This window comes from Tribolium castaneum, chromosome 10 (assembly GCF_031307605.1).
Source record: "Tribolium castaneum strain GA2 chromosome 10, icTriCast1.1, whole genome shotgun sequence".
NCBI lineage: Eukaryota > Metazoa > Arthropoda > Insecta > Coleoptera > Tenebrionidae > Tribolium > Tribolium castaneum.
The window spans coordinates 3,045,716-3,065,869 of NC_087403.1; the positions used below are offsets into that span (position 1 = coordinate 3,045,716).

The 20,154-nt window shown below is 37.2% G+C and overlaps 4 protein-coding genes across 8 annotated transcripts in view; all 4 read right to left on the reverse strand.

Moving 5' to 3' along the window:
- Positions 1-69: 69 nt before the first annotated feature.
- Positions 70-4,281, reverse strand: Gat (GABA transporter). 2 transcript variants are annotated; one of them, XM_008195126.3, is made up of 10 exons: positions 4,129-4,281; positions 2,361-2,809; positions 2,212-2,313; positions 1,982-2,165; positions 1,563-1,934; positions 1,387-1,511; positions 1,097-1,341; positions 849-1,052; positions 634-801; positions 70-587 (listed from the first exon to the last, which is right to left on the reverse strand). In XM_008195126.3, exons 2-10 carry the CDS (start codon positions 2,746-2,748, stop codon positions 501-503), a joined length of 1,875 nt encoding a protein of 624 aa, XP_008193348.1. In that variant the 5' UTR covers positions 2,749-2,809; positions 4,129-4,281; the 3' UTR covers positions 70-500. The 2 variants fall into 2 exon arrangements, with proteins under 2 accessions (XP_008193348.1, XP_064215315.1); XM_064359245.1 differs by having other exon boundaries at positions 4,113-4,253.
- Positions 4,282-5,341: 1,060 nt separating this feature from the next.
- Positions 5,342-8,010, reverse strand: LOC103312975 (hypothetical protein). Its single transcript, XM_008194967.3, has 5 exons — positions 7,888-8,010; positions 6,498-6,594; positions 6,257-6,447; positions 5,801-6,210; positions 5,342-5,752 (listed from the first exon to the last, which is right to left on the reverse strand). Exons 1-5 carry the CDS (start codon positions 8,003-8,005, stop codon positions 5,495-5,497), a joined length of 1,074 nt encoding a protein of 357 aa, XP_008193189.3. The 5' UTR covers positions 8,006-8,010; the 3' UTR covers positions 5,342-5,494.
- A 1,075-nt stretch (positions 8,011-9,085) lies between these two features.
- Positions 9,086-9,947, reverse strand: LOC103312976 (uncharacterized). Of its 2 annotated transcripts, none has more exons than XM_064359351.1 (3): positions 9,810-9,947; positions 9,399-9,763; positions 9,086-9,342 (listed from the first exon to the last, which is right to left on the reverse strand). In XM_064359351.1, the coding sequence occupies exons 1-3, from the start codon at positions 9,838-9,840 to the stop codon at positions 9,184-9,186; spliced, it is 555 nt and encodes a 184-aa protein (XP_064215421.1). In that variant the 5' UTR covers positions 9,841-9,947; the 3' UTR covers positions 9,086-9,183. The 2 variants fall into 2 exon arrangements, with proteins under 2 accessions (XP_064215421.1, XP_008193190.1); XM_008194968.3 differs by having other exon boundaries at positions 9,086-9,351; positions 9,810-9,941.
- A 299-nt stretch (positions 9,948-10,246) lies between these two features.
- Positions 10,247-20,154, reverse strand: part of LOC663070 (metabotropic glutamate receptor 7) — a 61,178-nt gene continuing 51,270 nt past the window's right edge. For all 3 annotated transcript variants that reach the window (XM_064359348.1, XM_064359349.1, XM_064359350.1), the window contains 7 exons: positions 18,251-18,397; positions 17,599-17,725; positions 14,934-15,036; positions 14,371-14,875; positions 13,098-13,402; positions 12,918-13,049; positions 10,247-11,420 (listed from right to left, as the gene is read on the reverse strand). In XM_064359348.1, the coding sequence (XP_064215418.1) occupies positions 11,247-11,420; positions 12,918-13,049; positions 13,098-13,402; positions 14,371-14,875; positions 14,934-15,036; positions 17,599-17,725; positions 18,251-18,397 (1,493 nt within the window). In that variant the 3' untranslated portion in view covers positions 10,247-11,246. The remainder of the gene's footprint in view (positions 11,421-12,917; positions 13,050-13,097; positions 13,403-14,370; positions 14,876-14,933; positions 15,037-17,598; positions 17,726-18,250; positions 18,398-20,154) is intronic.

Genomic DNA, 20,154 nt, shown 5'->3' on the forward strand with positions numbered 1-20,154 from the left:
CGTCTCAGACTGCGCATTTCAAGCAGCGCCAGACTTGAATTTGTTAAGGGAGCCTTCAATAAAAGCAAGTTTCCAAAACTTGTTGTATTTTGAAGAAGCGACATATATCTTTACAACAAATATTATTGTACATTATTAGTCAAGTTAAATATGCGTTAAACACTACATTTCCTTAGGGCCTACTCTTATATTAAAAAGTTAATAAATTAAACAATGACAATATGAAGCTAATTGTATAATAAGGGACTTAATCCCAATTTACTTTAACATTTAAACATCAGATGACGTAATTAAAGTTATTGTACAAGAATTTTGTACGCGGTACTCTCGATAAAGTTCATACTAATTGTATGAAGTATACAAACTTACAAATACAACAGTACAATTAGATAAAAACATGCTAGTTGCTTAATTACAAAGCTGTCTGAACACTAATGAAAATTTGAGTGGAAGACGAGATGTGACACGGTAAAAAAACGTCTGAAAGTTCGGTAAAAAAATTATACTGCCACTGACGATGTTTCCAACTGCATTTTCGCTCGAACAGTGGGGACATCATCCTCTATTCTTACAAGAAGCCGAATTTTCTAAAACCAAACTCAAAAATCAACGTATTTCCAAAAATCCACTCACCGTTTCTCTATCTCCTGGAGTAACCATCCAGAGCCAAACCATGTATCCCGGTATGCATAGCATGGAAGTAAGCGCAGTAAACCAACCAAAGAGATGAGCCCATAGCGGAAATTCGTAATTCAAATACTTGACCGGTGTCCACTGGATTATATTGAAAATAAATACGCCCTGGAAAAAATTTTGAGCCAAACATGACTTGGTTTCAAAGAACGTACAATGCAGATCACTGGTGTAGTAATGGTCCAACAAAACTTCCACCAACTGATCGGGTAATAGCCGATCATTTCCTTAATTCCGTCGTAGAATCGGTTCACGCCGAAAGCCCACGAAATCGCGATACATTCGAAGAAAATCAAGAACAGGAGGCAGAAGCCGCTGACGGCGTACGAATCCAAAATTTGGAACACGTACATGCCACCCTAAAGAAACACTTTTATTCGAATTAATTTCGCTGTAGTCGTACCTCGGAAATGCACGATAATCCGACGAGGTATGACAATGCGCAGACGATCGCAATGAAGACTTCTTTTCTTTTGCGGAGAAGATGCGGCCACTCGTCGATGATGGCAGTGACGAAGCCTTCCATCGTACAAAATTGCGAGTCCAAACCTATCAGAAGGATCATAAAGAAGAACAAGCAAGCCCACAGTGGTGATCCCGGGAGTTGCAAAACTGCGGAAGGGTACGCCAGGAAGGCCAGTCCAGGTCCTGAAAACCGCACCTAAGATACATAACTTTGGTGGTTGCGTGTACCTGAAGCAGCGACTTCTGCCACCGGCTTTTGCTGTTCGTGCGCCATGAAGCCCACCACTGAAAATATGACAAAGCCGGCGAACATGCTCGTGCTTGAGTTAACACAACACACGATTAAAGCATCCCTGGAAAGTGGATTTAGTAATGTCAGAGCGACTAGAAACCGGCGGATTTACTTATATACATTGTTGGTGAACTTGTTATAACTGCCCAAAGCCACCAACGTCCCTAAACCTAAACCGTAAGAGAAGAAAATTTGGGTGACTGCATCGATCCAGACTTCGGACTCCTTCAGTTTTGCGATGTTGGGCATCACGTAGAACTTGATGCCTTCCATGGCGCCCGGCAAGGTAACACCTCGGATCAGTAAAATGGTGAGAAGGACGTACGGGAAAAGAGCGGTGAAGTAGACCACTTTCCCGGTCCATTTGACGCCTTTCCAAATACAGAAGTAGCAAACGATCCAGACTAAAAGCAAAGTCCCGGCCAATTCCCACCGAATTGAGCCCACGTGCTCAATGCCTTCGGAAATTTGCAGAGCCCTTCGTCTAAAATTCGGCGTGTTAGTGTCAAATGGGGGCCAGTTGCGACTTACTCCCAAAATTCTTTAACAGGGTCGGTTAGTTCGGTTACTGATATGTTGTGTTGGTTAATAGCACAGATTTTGCTAAAGGTGTTATTAGGGTTGTACTGCTCCCAACAAGTTAGTGAACTACGATCGTAAGGGTTAACACAATATTTGGTGTTCCAGTAATTGTTACAAGTGCGCCAAGGAACATCTGAATTGTTAGTTTTAGTTAAGGGTGCGGGGTTTCGGCGAGTTACCTGATCGTAATGACATGAAGAAATAGAAAATCGCCCAGGCTAGGATGACGATGTAGTAGATGTTCATCCAGCAGGACATAACCGCGGCGGCATAACCGATTCCTGAAATTTAGCTCGCGAGTTTTGGTTTGCGTCTCAGTTGCGGTTACCTTTGAAAATTGGTGCGATTTTGAAAACGCCCAAGCCGCCGATCGTCATCATTTGGCCCAGTGCCAGCTCCATGAAGAACATTGGGATACCAGCAAGGATAAGTGTGATAAAGTAAGGTACAAGGAAGGCACCACCACCATTTTTGTAACACAAGTAAGGAAACCGCCAAACATTCCCTAAACCTATAGCCAACCCGACTACCGATAAAATAAAGTCTAGTTTTGTAGCCCACGTCCCTCGTTCCGGTACATTCGCATATTTCTGCGACTGTAACTTATTCGCTGAGTTCGGAACACCGGTTAATGTTTGTAATTCGATTTCTTCGTGTCGATTTAAGTTAAGGGTGTTTTCTAAGCAATCTTGCGCTTCTTCTTTCCTCTCGGCCATTCTCTCAGTATTTCTTCTCACACTTTGCGAAACGTCAGCTCATTACAGACCAAATCCCAACCTGCCACCAAAACTCCAATCACAATTCGGCCACACATCACCACAATATCGCATTTCAAAAATGATTATGTCTCGCGTGTCAATTGCTGGCTTAATTTCCGGTTTGAGACAAGTGTCGAAAGACGGTTGAATTGATTCATTTCCAGCCAAGTCGTGACAGTAAGTGAAAATGATTTTCGCGAAGACAGGGAATATGATTGAGAGTAAGACTTCGCGCATTGTTGATTTTTTGTGGAAAATAAATAAAGACGGTATGTACCAGAGTGGAGCTTTAAAAGGGAATTAATTGTCCTTCACGTTTGAGGAAGCGTTTAAGCTGAGAAACTCGTTTGAAACAGAGAAACAGTTCGGTCCCACATAATTATATCCGAACTGAAAGCAAATTGCTATTTTAATTATGGCCCTTATCACGCTCGATTTCTTGCAGCAGTGGATGCTGAAAAGTGAAAAGCTTCGTATTTATTGAATAAGATAAAACATCGGATTTCGAGTATTGCTTTTCTGGAGTCTGCATTAAGCCGGAAATGAGTCCGGGCTTCGATTCCGGATTTAGCGATTTTCAAGCAATTTCGCCAAAAAATTGTTTTACTATTTTTCCGAAAAAATTCGTTTGTAAATATAGCACCGCTTGGATTAATAATAGCCACAACGTTCGTAAGTTTGTATTATGCATACTATATCTAGGGCACCAATATTATATAACTGGGTATTTCCGCCAATGCCATAAGCTTGCTCATCTAGTGTTCGTTCCCTTGTAAATCATGATAGCGAAATTGAAATAAATGTGATATTGTGGGGGTCTCACAGACAGATTGTTTTAATAGGGGGCTTGCGTCAATTATTAAACCGACACTTTTTAATTCATAGAATCAAAACGAGTCGCGAAAGCTTTATTATTTTACACGGCTGCAGAGGATATTTATCGAAAAGCCTTATTCACAAATGAAAACTAAATATTTATTGGAACTCCTGGAATGATCAACGCAATCTCCTTTATACAATTAGTTGTTCATAATTTATTTTGAATTAAACCCGGAGCAAAGTAAAGCATTCTTAAGGAAAACAATATTCCAAAGTTCTAAATCATTAAAACCCTAATGAGAATTGTTGACCAACAGGAACTTGTGCGTCTTAACAAGAAACAAGGGAAATCAAAAATTAACCAGAAAATGCCAATGAAGCGATGTTTACTTTTGATTAAGAATTCACTTCTGCTTTTGGCGCGTTAATCCCTGCGTTAAATATTCGAAAAGTGGCTGTTTTCGGGAATCTTCTCTCATTTATAATTAAGGAGGGTGGCTCACATTACGCAATATTTACCGATGTAATCCACGTGGTGTGTAAATTCACAAACACTGCACTACGCGGAAACGCGACACCAAACACCGAAGAGTGGTCTTCTTGAAGCACTCTGGACCACTGACTCCTGCTACGCGCTACATCGACAGCCTGTTGGAAGCCCTAATCAGCGACGTTATCCACCAATCACGTTGCCATCTTGCGTGGGAGAGGGGCTAAAGGGATATTTTCAACAAACTCTTCAAATATTTTACCAACTTGCAAAGGAACATTCAAAATTTGCGCATTTTTTGTTAATTGGCCCACACTCGAAAAAATCGGGTTTTCCCCCGGTTTTACGCATGCAGGTCCAGTTGATGCTCATTTCTATAGGATTTGTAGGCGAGATCCAATTTACCAATTTGAATAATTGGCTAATTTTATTTTCATATTGTTTACTGACTTATTATATAAACTCCAATTGCCTTGAATGGCTTGGCACTTTAAATAAAACATATTCCACGCGAGGGTAAGTCATTTTTCCTGGAGCATAATAAACATTGACATTTTCCGTCGCTCTTAAAATTCTAAATTGCCTCTAGACCTCGCAATATTTTTTCGTGAAAAAATTCCGGTAAAATTTTTAAAGCATACTGGAATTGTTGCAAATAATGCATGCGCCCCTAGTCATTTACAGGTATCCGGTCATGTGACATGTATCCTGCCATTGCCACTTCCTTTCCCGTCGCCCTCAGAGGATGTACCTAACCGGGAAATGATTTCTGCAGCGCGACTAGTCATATATTTAAATATTATGGCTCGCTCTAATTATCTGACACTGACTTATGTCTAATGCATCCGCCTCCAACGACCAAAAATGGAAAAAAGCTCAGTTCGAAAAGCATTTTTCCAACGAATAATTGCGTGGCTTAAGAAAAATTCTCAAAGCAATTATAATGCAAAGAAGCGACTCGAGTTGGAGATGATTATGAAATATTTCTCTCAGAAGCATTGTTCCAAACCCAATTGTTTCAAGCTGAGGACCTGTCACTCACTATTAAGGAAATACAAACTTCAATTGTTGAACTTCTCTGCTTTCACAGATAAGATTCTACTGTTTTCCCCAAAAGGACTATACACTTTATAAACTAAGAACGAAACGTTTTTCAATAGCATTTTTCAAAAATTTACTGCAGCTTCTGCAAACCACAATACTCCAGTGCGCAGCTTATTGCGGGATAAAAAAAACTAATAATTTTCAAAAAAATACTTTATTATTCATTTTTAAAATACAGTAATAGAACACACAAACATAATATGGTAGTAATAAAAATAACAATAATATAATATAAATATATAATATGTTAATACGGATATATAATAAAATAAATGAAATAACAAAGTGGAGTTACTCTGCGAGATTAAGACTGGAATACGGTGGTGGATCGTCGTTGAAGGCGACTACGGCATTGTTATTGTTGCTATTTTGAGTTCCAATAGCTTCATTTTCGTGCGGGTACAGATTAATGACATATTCGTTAGGCGTGTGCGTTCCGCCTCGATTTGCCCTCTCCGCTTGTGCAATGATCTCCCTTGCCATAAGCACGGTAACGAAGTCGTCCTGAAATCTGGCAGATGTGTTGTCACGTTTATAGATATCTCTTGCCTGGAAAAATCATTTTAATCTAAAGTTTTGGAAAAAGAAAAAACTCACAATGTATGCGCCAAGAAAACACCCAAGAAGTGCACCCCCGACGACGTCCTGGAGATGGTGCTCGTTGCTTTGCCAAAGGTACCAAGAGTAGATGAACGAGACGCCTCCAGGCAGCAACAGTGCAAGGAGTTTAGCAGCAAAACGTCTATTTTCGTCCAGATAAGTGCAAACTACAAAGAGGAAAGTAGAGGAGTAGGAGAGGGCGCAGATCAGGAAAGAGGGAAAAGAGCCACGGGAGTCGAGGTCAAGTTCAGTTAGTTTTTTCGTTTGTGGGATGGGAAGACAATGTTTGCAACAATAAAACGCGTAGAGTTCATTTTTGGTGAAGAAAGACGGGATGGGGTAACCGATGAGGCTCTTCAGGGCGTAACATGCAACCCATAAAGACAAAATGCCAAAGAAGTAGTTCACTGGAATAAAAAATTAACGCACTGTAAAAACGTGTGGTTTTTGTACCTATGTCCAGCACATCCTTGTTCTCCCAGCCGTAAAACAGCATCTTGGTTGACATCAGACACACGATTATGAGACTAACGACGACAGTTGTCCCAATTGCCCATGTCTTGTCAACTTGAGTTAAGGGTTGGTTGAATTTAGGGTCCTCGCAGTGTTGGGAGATTTTCCAAGACATGTCCGGGCGGGCGACGCTTAATCGAAAATATTACTACTTTCTACACTATTTTTTTAAATTACTTACCCCGTGAAAAATGAAGAAGAAACGACTAGGATCATAGTTAGGTACTGAACCCCAGTGAAAACTCGGGATTTGTAGTCAGAGAGCCGAAGCTCTTTGGCTGGAAATTGACAAAATTGGAATGAGTTCTTCGTGACAAAACGACCATTTTCAAATTTTATTTGCTCGGGGTTAAGTGAAAAAATAAATGACACATTTAATTATTCAATTTTTTATCCCTGATCACGTAAACAATTGTAATCAAGTGAAAACTTGAAGTTGTCTTAGAAAACAGCGAAATTCCAGGTGGTTTGGCCGACATTTACAAAATAATCAAACAACAGTTTTTTGCTCAGTTTCAGTCGCCTTATAATTGGTCTGTTTTACAGTTGGGAGTGCGATATCCCTCCCATATCCAATGACAAGCGCTTCAATCGTCTTGCAGTTTTTTGTGCACCTGATAAACAAGTAGGAGGTGATTTGTATATTTTTATTGGTCAATTACTCATTCCCGCGACAAATCAGACACGAGCAAACCGGTTTATTTAGGTCTTGAGATTTCGCCTTAGGTGCACATAAAATGGTCGATTCTGCATTATTTTCGAAATAATTTGATTAATTTGATGAAAACACACTTTCTTTTAATTTATTACACAAATAATAAAAATCCTAGAAAAGTAGTACTGTCACACAACTAATTAGAATCTACACTGTCGTTTTTTTTTGGAAAAATTAATAATTGTAGTTATAATATTTAGAATAAATTAATTTTTAAAACTAAAACTAAAAATTGGCGAACATTGCAATATTGATACTTCTACGGGAATTATTTTTTTATTCCAAAAAATTCTAGTATAGAGAAGAATAAAAAGAAGCAAACGATGATTTCTGTGGAATTATTTGTGACGTGCCCGTCAGTGTGTGAGGAAAATATTTTGCAATAAAAATTTTAAGTCTTGGTAAAGATAAAAATAAAGGTAAATAAATAAATAAATTAATAAATAATTAATATAAATATAAAACTAATAAATAAATATAAATTAATAATTTCTATTTATAAATAATTAATATAAAATATAAAATAAATAAATAAATAATTAATAAATTAATAAAAGTAAAAATAGGAATAAATTTTTACAATTTTTAATTTTTAAACATGATATTTTTGAAAATTAATTATTAGTAACACATTTTTGGGTATTCTAGCCGATTTAAATAAATTATAAAACCATTGTTTCAAAATAATGTTTTGCACAATCCTGTTTTACCAAAAACATTGAAAAAAACGGTACAATACGCGTCATTTATTTTTGGGCTTTTTCACATATCTCAAGTTTACAAAAGTCGGAATAAATTAGATTTAAGAACGATCGCGTTGCATGTAATGTAAAAATTTTGGAAAATCAACACTTACCCGATTTATTTTGGGAATACTTGAATTTGAATTCGAACGGGAACATCTTTTTTGCAACTGAAACTCTAACAAAACTTTGCCGGGGTGGACTCCTCTCATTAGGTGGGGGCCGTGTCATGTGATTGGCTAAGACAGGACAGTCTTATATGCATAAGACAAAGATGGTAAAAAAAGGTGTTGCTAGTAAGGTGGAAAAAGACTTTGAACTTGAACTTTGAACTCGAGAAATATTTTGATACAAAATTAAAAAATGTACCAAAGGCGATAATAAATATTTCCAGCTTTATTGTCTTTATTTTTAGGCGGGGTTTGGGTCATTTAGTTTTTTTGCGATAAAAATCGAAAATTTGTACAAAAATATTTAGAAAAATAATTAATAATCAGTCTTGGAATCACGACACCAAAGGCCATAGTAAATTACGATAGCTTTATTGCCTGGATTTTTCGGTGGGGTTTGAATTATTTGATTAATTTTTTGATAAAAGTCAAAAAACTTGTAACTCAATATTGCAAAAATGAATTAGTAACCCGTCTTGGAATTGTGATACATGGCATTCCTTTGCTTTATCGCTGTTATTGTTTGATTAAGTAAGACAATACTCTACTAGTCTACCAGAAAGGAAAAATGTTACGTAATAATATTACGTCTCCAGACAGTTTATTGAAAAATTTCCTTTGGGCGTACAGTGATGACTGATAAATTAAATAAATTACAAATCGAAGAAACTGATTATTCTTTAAAATTCGAATGCTAGACTGATTTATCTGAAAAATTAAGAAAACCCCTTTATTTTTTCTATATAAGATAACAGCGACCGAATTTCAAAACAAATTGTGACGTCAGAAACTTATCAATCACAGCTTTTTACTATTAACCAATCAACAACGACATTTCTGTGCGCAAGTATGCGCGCACTCTCGTTTGAATTTAAAATTGTAGTAATAATTTTTTTTACATTTATTACATATTTTTTGTAGTTTTTTTATAAAAGGGCCAAAGTGTGGCTTCAAATAAACAACGCTACTTAGCGTATTAAATATTTCGTTCATTTCTATTTAATCCGTGTTCTGGTTAAAATAGTAGACACATTGTCTTTAATAAATTTCCGTATTTTCTTATTTATAAGCATGATTTGTGAAAAGGGCAATAAGACGAATTTTATATTTAAAAATATTTTATTTATTTATTTTTGGAATACAACTGGAATACTAATTGTAATAGTATATTTCATATAATTTTATCACATTTATAAGTACGTAAGTAATAATATAAAACTGTCTTAAAAAATAACAAAATTAAACGGGTGTGTCCTGAAGTTCGAGTTCAATTTGCGGAGGTTGTGGAGTTTTCTTTTCAAGCAAGGCGCGGAATTTTCTCCAGTATTTTCTAATTATTTCCGGAATGTTCGGGAAGGTAAAGTAGTTAAGGTACAGGCAGGCACCCAAGTGGAGAATCTGTAAAGTCTTTTAAAAAATAAAAAAAAAATCGCAAAATAATGAAGGGCTTTTACCGATAAAATGAAGAGACAAATTGTAAGCCGATTGATCATCCCGAACATTTCTCTCCTCGGAAGCAAATACTTGGTAGTCAGGTGGACCATCGACGTAAGCACAATCATAAATTTCGCAAAGCAGGAAATCACACGTGCGAAGGGGTCCTGGGTGTCGAGCAGCATGAGGTAGTACACCGTCAAAATCAAGTAAATGTAAAGAAGAGATGATACCAGGGTGATTAGAAGGTTTTCGGAAGCTTTTCTGGTGCTGGACTGGTCCAGCTCCATGTCTTTCCTCATCATGTCGTCAAGCAAAGACTTCCACTCTTTGTCCCGCCGCTGGATCACCGAAGAGCCCACGGCGAAGCCCAACACCAGGAAGACTGGAAAGAATTAGTAAAAATATTTTTTGGGGGTGTTGGGACTTACAAAAAAATTTCGAAATGATGTGGATTGCCATGGTGAATGCGCGATGATTGGCGAGGAAATATCTGCTTATGACTTGCTTTTCGCGTTACACATCGGACTGGAGGGAGCAGATATGAAAGCTTCCATGAAATGTGGCATGGTATGGCGCGGGAATTTCATGATAAAATTATTTGAAATTTCCACGAGCACCATCTCTCGTCTGATAACCTTCGTTGAATAACGATCTGGCTGGACGGGGTGGGATTACAGTTTCCCGAACAGCACCATCTCTGCAAACAGCATCCAACTAGGGACGATCTCGTCCGATTTTCTGCAGAATTTCAGTTGTTCACGACGTAATATTGCGAATTCCTTCGAAGGCAGATAAGCGTTATTGCTGAAATTGCTGAGGAGTGAACAGGACTGGACTTTGGTCAAATAGCGGGGAAATAATGCGATTGTCTGGTTACCCATTTAATCAGTTCCATCAAATTTTTTAACAACTACAGATAAATGTCCCTAAAGTACAACAATTGCATCTCTAATTTTACACAAGTAAACTATTTTCATAGTATCACAATATTTTCAGCTTACACATGTCTCCTATTCTATGTATTTCGATATGATTTATCTAGCCTACATAAATAAATAACATTTAAAAACAATTTGTACGAGTCTTTGAAACTTAACAACGTTAAGGAACATAGAGATTTTCGAAATGATCAGTATATATTTAGAAAAATAGAACTATCCTAACGATGAGCTAAACAATTGATTCAGGAATCTTGTCGAGAGTGGGAAATCAACCGATGTGAACGGTTTTTATTTACATTAATAAATTCGTTCCTTTATGCTTTGACACATCACTTAAAAAAATTACAAATTCAGTATTTACAAACTAAATGCATCAGTGATAAATCGCGTCTCGTTATAGCACCTTCTCGTCTCGTTTTTAATGGAGAGAACAAAAAACGACCTATTTACAAATTTTACATACTTACTATCTAACGACTTACCCAATCAGCTCCTTGTCTTATATTTACAGATAAAAATCAGCTTAAGTCTACTTTACACCACACATATTAGGCACAGATGAAATAAAACGTGAGCAAATAGTATAAAATCGAATAATAATCCGACTAAAGCATAATATACGATGAATCACAATATTTAATACTGATCTACCTAAATATGCCATTACTCTAGTTTTTACATCAAGATTGCAAAAGTGTAGAAGTTGAAGGACAGAGATGCAAAATTAGTTTTTACTGCAATATTTCTGCAATACGTGTAAAAGGGCTCAACATCAATTAACTTATTTATATTTAGACATGAATATCAACAAGAAAATCGAAAATTTTAACACGAATTTCAGGACATATATTTGTAAATACTAATTTTGGTTTGCTTTTGACATTTGAGTTGCGTATTGACTGATTCTGAAAGGAAGACACTGATTTAACTTAAAGAGCTCTCCTCGATGCTGGGGCTCGGAAGAGCGTTCGGGTCTCCGTTGGCATGCTTTTGGCCCAACCTTGGCGAAGATCTGGAGTTACTCGTCATTGACTGGATTGTTTGAGAGCGAGGACCCGCGAAGCGCATACTGTAAGCCGGCCGGTCGGGATTTCCACCCTGAAATTCACACGCTCATTATCGCACTCAATGCCTCGCAACAAACCGATCGCTGATAAGCGCAATATGCCTGCTGGACTGCCAAAAACTCAACGACCCACTTTTGCTCGATCGACATTTGCTACTCACATCAAGCTCCACAAGACGTAACTCACCCTAATATCAGCTAAATAGGGAGACCCGCCACATTCCACCGGTGGAGATATGGTGCAACAACCATAACTTTCTCATAAAAATAGACCCTTTATTTCTGTTATTTATTTCCGGCCTTTTTACGTGCACGCTATTGACACCCAACACTTTATATCGACGAAAACTTATCGAAATTGAAAAAATACACCGGAACAAGACGAATTATCTAGTTGTATAAAAATTTTAAGAACTTCTAGTAGAAGACAAAAGAAATAGCGTGATTTGCCTTATCCAAAAGTTTAGAGTTTCTGAAATATAAATACATAAATAAGGCGGGCAGCCTTAAAAAATTTGATCACTGAAGTTAACTCAACCAGGCATAGAAAAAAAAACAATAAAAATATGTACCACCGAATAATTTGTATTTAAATAATACAAGTTGAGTTATTTTAGAAACAGGCTGCTGTTTAGTTTTAAAATAAAGTATTTCAAATTATTAATTGTTTTTCGGGGGTATTTTCAGATTTAAGCAAGTTTTTTCCTTGAAAAACACATGCGGTATCATGAATATTTATTTGGTGTTAAGCAGATTACATAACATTTTGACATGATAATTCGTAATTGTATATTTATAATCAACTGTTGATTTTAGCTCACTTGTTATGAATATCGGATTTATCAGTTATTATGATAAAATTATTTGATCTGGCGCAATATTTCCGCCGCTGTGGCGTTAATGCAGAAAAATGAATCCGACTGAGAAATTTGCTACAAATAAACATGCATGTGTAATTAGTATAAATTAGGCCCTTATGGCACTGGTGTTGGTAAAATTAATTGCTGTTAATATAATGCAACACATTAGTTCGGTGTTAATTTTCTGTCGTTGCAATGCAACAAACAAACGAACAAGAGCAAAAGCTGCTCTAAATGGAGATGCTCGGTTCTTTGCGTAAGTGTTGATGTAGTGACAAGTGAATCGAATTAGTTAAAAACAGCTGACAAATTAATACGTCCAGCAGAATGAAATATTTTCGGCCATTGTCAAAACAAATTGTTTTAATCTGAGTTTGCTGAATTAATTAATAAATAAATTCTAGCTGTGGTTTCGTAGTAAATCAAGCCAATGAAATAATTTAATTTGGGTGTGTATTAATTAATTGGTGCATTGTTTACAGCTAAGCGGAATGATTAAGTTTAAACGCGCTGTGTAAAAATATGCAAATTTGATAAAGTATTGGGTTTCGGGGTGTCATAATTGAATTATTTGATGCAAGGAGAGTGGGTAAAAGCAGTCTGAGATGAATTGGTTATTGGGGGTTGTAAAGTTGATTTAGAATTTGGGATTACTTAGTGTTGACTCACCTGGTTTCCGTTGCCTTGACGCACATTCTTGTAGGGTTGGAATAGGACGAGGTAAACTTTGGGCGTAAATAAGCAACCCAAAGCAACAGTTGCGCTGATGTTGAGACACATGCACATACTGACTATCTGGATCTGCAAAGGGGTGGTAAATCGCGTGGCGGTGACAGAGTCAGCGATTACCTTGTAGTCGTTATTTGTTCCGAAGTAAATTGGAAGAAACGCTAGCCAGACAATGCAAGTGGAGTACATCGTAAATCCAATATATTTGGCTTCATTAAAGTTCTCTGGTATTTTTCTGGTTTTGAAAGCGTACCAGGTGCAGAGGATAATGAGTATCATATTGTAAACCAAAGACATGATGAGCGAGAAAGTTGAGACTCTGCAGGTCAAGACGGCTGTTAGCGGGTACGGGTATATTTCCCGAATATCCGGCCGTTCGATCACAAGCCAAACGATCGCTCCAACCAGTTGTATTGATACGATTCCTGCCGAAAAATGCCGCACCGAAAAATAGACGATTAGAAAAATGGTGGATGCGCCGGGACAGCGATTTTACATTGCCCATATTTTACTCGAATCAAATGAAATATGTAGCTAAATTGCAAATAAACACAAAAAACGAAATATTTTACCCCACTGCTTTACGTAACACTTATTTGTGTTGTGTTTAGAGAGCACGGATTTCACTCCAACAAAGCGTACTTAACGAAGGACTACCACTAGGCTTTTTTATCCGCAAACAAATTTCCAAGAAAGCCATCTTTGTGACAACTTGAATGTCTCTCTTTTCTAAGGTAACGCATATTCTCCGTCGTAATTTTCATGATTAGTGTGTTTACTACTAAATCCCGCTTTCAACATTTTTTGCTCGCTTATTCTGCAATCTCAATCACACAAAACGAGATTTCTGCCAATAAAAAAGCGATTAACAAGTGCATACAAACGATCATCGTTTTCATGCAGTTTAATCAATTTTCACGACTCACGTCACCCATTTTATCGCCGATGCGACAACTTAAACTCGACAATAAAATCCACTTTTAAGCACGAACAAAATACTCATCTGCAATTACACACTTGTTACTTTTTAACTATAAGCTGCATTCAGTTTTAACTACGCGACGCAAAGCCGGCCGCACGCTGGCTAAATTATTACTTTTTAATTACATATTGCAAATCCGACATCATTCATGTGTTTGAACGAACGACTGTGGTAGCTTTAAAAACGGTTCGTCCTAATTGAAACCCGAATGAAAGATGGGTCCCTTGAGTGATTTCTGCCATTAATAAAAGGTAGTAAAATGGCTGTAAAATGAACTTAAGTGTGCCTAAATTTTGTGTAATTTTTTGCCGGCGGTGGCCGTAAAATCCAGTTTTCCGTCGCTTTATGTTGATAAAATTGATGATGGTTCCCGTTTGGCTGCAAAAGGAGCGTATTTGTGTGTTTGCTTACCGAGTGCGATGGCGACTTGCGAGATGGGTGAAGTATAAACAGGTCTTTTGATGCTTTTCACCCCTCGGTTAAATATCCTCGAGATGCGATTGGTTTTGGTGAAAATCGCGCTGTAGCAGACGCTGAGGCACAGGCCGAGCCCCACGCGCATCACGGCACAGGTCTCCACCGAGGGCTTTGCGAGGATAACGAAGGACATGGAGTAGCAGCACAGGACGCCGCTGAGCAGGACGTAGCAGAGCTCCCTGCCCGAGGCCATGATCACAGGGGTGCGGTTGTAGCGGATGAAGACGCAGGTGGTGAAGATGGTGCAGAGGATGCCGAAGGAGGAAAACACGAGAGGGACCAAAGCCCACGGACTCATCCATTCTATCACCAGCGCTTTCAGCTTGTCGCAGTCCGTTTTGTCCTTGTTGGGGGCGTAGCCTGGAAGGCAGGATTTGCAAGTGTCGTTGAAGACGTAAGCGTCCTCTCGGCAGGAAACGCACACCCAGCAGCACTGATCCTGAAATCGACAATTAGACGTCAAAATGGCCCGGATACCCGGCCAAAACCAAACTTGCTTGATAGTTCCGTATGTGGCCTGATGGACATGTTTCGCTGCAAATTGACTTGGGCATTTCATCGCTTTCCTTCCATTGGATCCGGCTTAAGTTCAAGATCAGTCTGAAATGAACAGATTTATTTTACTCCACCACTCGTGCCACTGGTCTCTACAGAATTTGTTATTAAAAAAAGCCCAAACGCATCACAAAAAATCGAAAACAGGAGAAACTACGAGGAATTTCATTTGCAATTTGATCTTTTGCTGTTTTTATTTGTGCAGTAGTTGCGATTTGTGAAGTGTCAGTGCATCCTGTACAGCGTATGACTAAGAGCTGATAACCCGACTGCATGACTAGTTGAATAAAATAAATACGCGAAAAGGAGAGCAAGGACCATTGTATGGGGATAATTTAAAAATCTCGCGTCCGTTTTGCTTTCCGAATAAAACAGGTCGCCTTTGGTTAGTATTTTGAATTAAATTCTATGTCAAATTAAGTCAGACATGTTTTTGTTTGTATGAAACAAGGAATAATTGCATTTTTGAAAGCCTGATTCAACAAACATTGTTCGAGCAGTTTTGATTTTAAATTATGTACCCTTGGCGTAATTTAATTTGAATACGATTAAATGTCAGCGTCGTCGAAGCATTTAACTAGTTTTACCGAATTATCAACACTTTCAATCCGTAACAGAACGTGATGTAGTTTTATTAAAATTAGCAGTGTTGTAAAATTAGTTACAAGAACGTGTTTGCAGCGAGCTGATGATTAAAGTTCATAAGCAACCCCTCATATTGTATTCTGTAATGGTAGGTTAAATAAGGTAATTTTCCTGGGTAATAACAATAGGGTTAGAGACGCCAATGGGGGAGACTTGTCTGTTTAAATTTATGTCAGTGCTTGTCGGAAAAACTAATAAAGAATATTAGAAAAAAGTCTCGGACTTTACACTTCAGGAGTGAGTAATGTGGCAAGGGAATTGGTGTTGTTTTGACAATATTTATCATATTTCACAGTTTTTAAGACAGTTTATCATTTGTATGTTGGTGTAGAAGCTGTAGAGCTGTTGTGTTAAAAATAATTTATATGTTTTGTAGGTGTATTCATTTTTTAAGGTGACCGTTATGCTTTAAGTGAAAGTTCACGAATATTCCGTTCTGCATAGTTAATTATATCCTCTGTTCGATTCACACAAGTACCGATTAATCCTGCCGTGTGATTAGTATCCATTTAAACAGAGAAGTGCAGGCCATAATAGACAACAGGGAAATTAATAGGAAAACTGCCAAGAACAGAATTAGAAAATTGATATATCGTTAGATGAAACTTTCGGCAATGTATTGTAAAATCCATTTGAAATATTTGTTCCACGATTGTCCTAAATCCCTTCCATTTTAATTAAACTTTCGATAAATGCGGCGCAATATAATTTTCCAGCAAATCCGTAAAATGCAACTATTTTAAAAATTACGGCTATTAATTAGCTCTCTGATGTAATTGATCACTGCACGAATACTGTTTTACCCGATAAAGGTTATGCACGTGTCTGGCTTTATTCAAAAAAAGGCGTCAAAGCGGCAAATTAAATTGAAAATAATAGTGACTGTAACGCAACTTTAATAATGAGATGTTGACAAAAATGTTAAAGTGCCAATAAAACTACAACAGCGATATTTCTCTCCGATAAACATTCCTGGAAAGCGGTGCGGGGTGGATTAATTATTTTGATGAAAGTAAAACAAAGTTCATTTTTAATACACCTTTCAACTCATTTTGTGGCAGTTGTGAAAATCAGATATTCCTAACAATTAATCAGATGGAATTTCGCAGTTTGTCTTAGTCTCGAGCTGTCATCTCCGATTATTGCATTGTCTGCATCGATGTTTAATTATAAGCCGCCAATTTCAGAGCGTTTGAATAAATCGAATGCTTTGACACGTCTCGTTGTTATTTTTTCGTCTAAGATATCACGGAACTCTGGAACAAAGCTAATGAGAAGAAAATTGTCGCTTTTTGGCGATGTTATTCGATCCCGTTCTCGATTATTTCGTGCTCTGATTTATCTTATTGGAGGGAATCAGCTCAAGGTTCCTTTTTTCGAGACTTTTCAAACAAGTTACGAGAAATATAATAACAGCACAATTATGTGAGTAACTGATGAAGTTGAAAATAAACTTGCAAACTCGACTCTTCATTACTGATTAATCTTTGAGGTGTACTTCAAGAAACTTTTGATATTTTTCTCGAAATCGAGTTATAAATTAGTTTGATTTAGGGATTTAAAAATTGGAAAGCGTTGGTTGCTCTACAGGGGATAACTTCGCCGGTTGTTATTGTTGCATGCAGCAGACACGCTATTTTATTGTCCCAAGATACAGTTTTAACGCAACACTAGATAATTTCACAAAAGCTCCATTTAGAAACTTTACACAAATTACGATTATCACAAAGCGTTAAAACATTAAGATGTAATTATGGCATTACTCCTATCTTCAACCACCAGAAAAATAAGCTTTTGTGTGTGAAGTTGACGATGCTCAACCGTCGGATCATTTTCCTGCCATGACCAGAACATTAATCATCTCCGACACTTTTTAATTTTGCTCTTATCTTTTTAAAGTGTTTCCTAGAGCAGCTTTAGTGCAACGAGTGCAAAAACTGAAAGTAATAACGAATAACTTACTTCTCTTTCCACGAACCGATTTGACTGTAGTCGTATTTTCCATCCTCATGTCTTTGGTACTGGTAGATGTTGTAGCTGCCGTAAGCATCGCCATCCTGGTTGAACCTAACTTCAGTTTTTTGCCGGCCTGTGGAAAAATGTAATTTGAAAAAACGGCTTGAAAGTAGCCTCACAATTCATTCTAAACAAAATGAGAAGTTATTTCCATGCACATTTCCGGTGGAAACTTTTTAACAAAGTGAAGAGTAATAATGATAAAATTTCCTAAAATGAAACAGGAAATTAAACCTAACAAACAAGTGGATAAAGAAGACCTTCCGGCGCTCACTACAGGTGGGTTTTAAAAGTGTAAGGAATGTGTTTAAATAAAATAAGTTTGTGATGAGATTTTCTCGGAAATCTACCTAAAATATGCATCTGCTAATTGTAAGTAATTCTCTGTTTGGCAAGTATTCTCCCGAAACCACGAATCCGGCCTAATTCCAATAAATTCCGTTCATTTTCGGCTTTAATTTAAATTAGGCGAACTTTGACTTATTGGACTTTCGCTTCGCATTATACTTCGTACCTTGAAATTGGCTTGATCTAATCTTGGAATAAATAAATCTCAAGTTTGTCTGGAAAAAACTGGAAGAGTGAAACGTTTACGTACCTATGAACGAGACATTTCTCAGGTACTTTAAAAGTTGTATTCCTAAAGGGGCAGGTTTGAGTTTGTTGCACAAATAAAAAGGATCAGTTCCACATTCGTCGACGATGATATTATGAATGGCGTGAGCGGCGGCGTACACGGCATCCACTGAAACAGAAAATAAAGTAGACACACCCTAAGCCAGCTAATTATTCTTAAGGGCATCACGTTCTCTTTATTTATTTATCTGGGTTTTCATTGCAAATTAGTTCAACCATAAAGCCGGATTAACAAAAATCCTTTGAACCCTTTGCCATGACAACGGACTCTCTCCATTAATTTCGCCATTTAAACAGAATCATTTTTGCAAATGCTTCAAAGTCAACGCGCTTCCCACAGACTAAATTAATAACGCTGTAATTTGTGCACATACATTCCCGCAACAAAAATAACAGCTTAAAAGCAAAATTACACAGATTTTTGGTCCCTAAAAGCTCCAATAAGTGTAATGATATTACCTATAATTTTTACTGGAGAAAAGTTACCTCCTCTATTCAATTAGCGTAAAGTTTTCCAAAGTGTGAAAAGCGACTCTCTGGAGACACTTGAAAGAAAACCACCGAGAAAATGAATTCCACTAGCGCTTGTACGAATTTATGCTTCTTGCTGAAGAAAAAAGCATTCGTGGTCTTTGAAACGATTAATTCAGGCGTCTTTTTAAATACAGGTTAATAGTGAAAGAATTACTCGTTTTATAAATAAAAGATTCATTTACCGACCCGTGCAAAGGAACTTAAGACTCTTCAAGGTGAAGTGCTCAGCAGTTCTTTTCTCATATATTTACCCAACTTCGTAACTGAATACACTTCAGATTTTTTACAAATGTTCCTAATTTAAAAATCCATTCCATTCTAGCAAATTTGTATGAAACCCCAACGAGACATTATCGCCCAAATTCAAATTTTCAGCCAATTTAAGAAACAATAGATGCAATGAAAAGCAAAATAATTGGAGCATATATTTGTGTCGCAATGGCAATGATTAGAAAAATTTACGTACAAAAAGTTTCAACGGCTCGAATTAATTTTACGTCAGTTTAAAATTAGTAGCATTAAGCCTATAAAATAGCCTTGCTTAGAATGAGCCTTCAAAGAAAACGGTAATGAAAGGACGGGTAGAACGTAAAACCGCCCGTAATGAAATTTCACAGAGAGTAAAAAATGCAGTTGTAGAGAAATTATATTGTTTAATGTTTAAATTGGAAAAAAGCCCGATTTGTCGCAGTTAAAGTTTTATTTGGTCAATAAAAACTCCGGAGTTGTGAAATGACAAAGTTTCAATTGGCTGCTTGTGTATACAAAAAGAGTAATTACAAATTAAGAGTGTCGCCAACCTGAAGTAATTCAATATTGATATTTGAGAGAATAAATTTAAACTAGTTGCGCTGTGAAAGAAAAAGTTTAAGCGCTGAAAAATACGTGACTTACTTAATTAACTAAATCCTAACAAGCGACTCGGCTAATATGAACAGATTAAAATACTCTCAAATGAAAATGCTACAAATTTAAATTACGAAGTCCGGTTGGACTTTCAAAGCTAGAAAAATTCTATCCGTTTATAAGGCGAAACATCCGCAACAGATGCCATCGACTCGCCCTAAAAAATCTCCAGGACACGAGTACTTGAATTCTCCAAATCGGTCATTGGTGTAACATAACATCTTAACCGATCCACTTCTCCGGCTTGGTTCCGCTTTGATTTGTAAGAAGATCGGTTTAACCATTCTCAAGACATCAGTTTTTCTCTTTATGTCTGACAGAATCCGAATTGTTATTAAGTTTGTGAAAGCTTCGGAAATTTCAACTTTTGGAGAGACAAAACAATTTGTACATGGAAAAGACAGTTGGATATATTCAATCAAACAA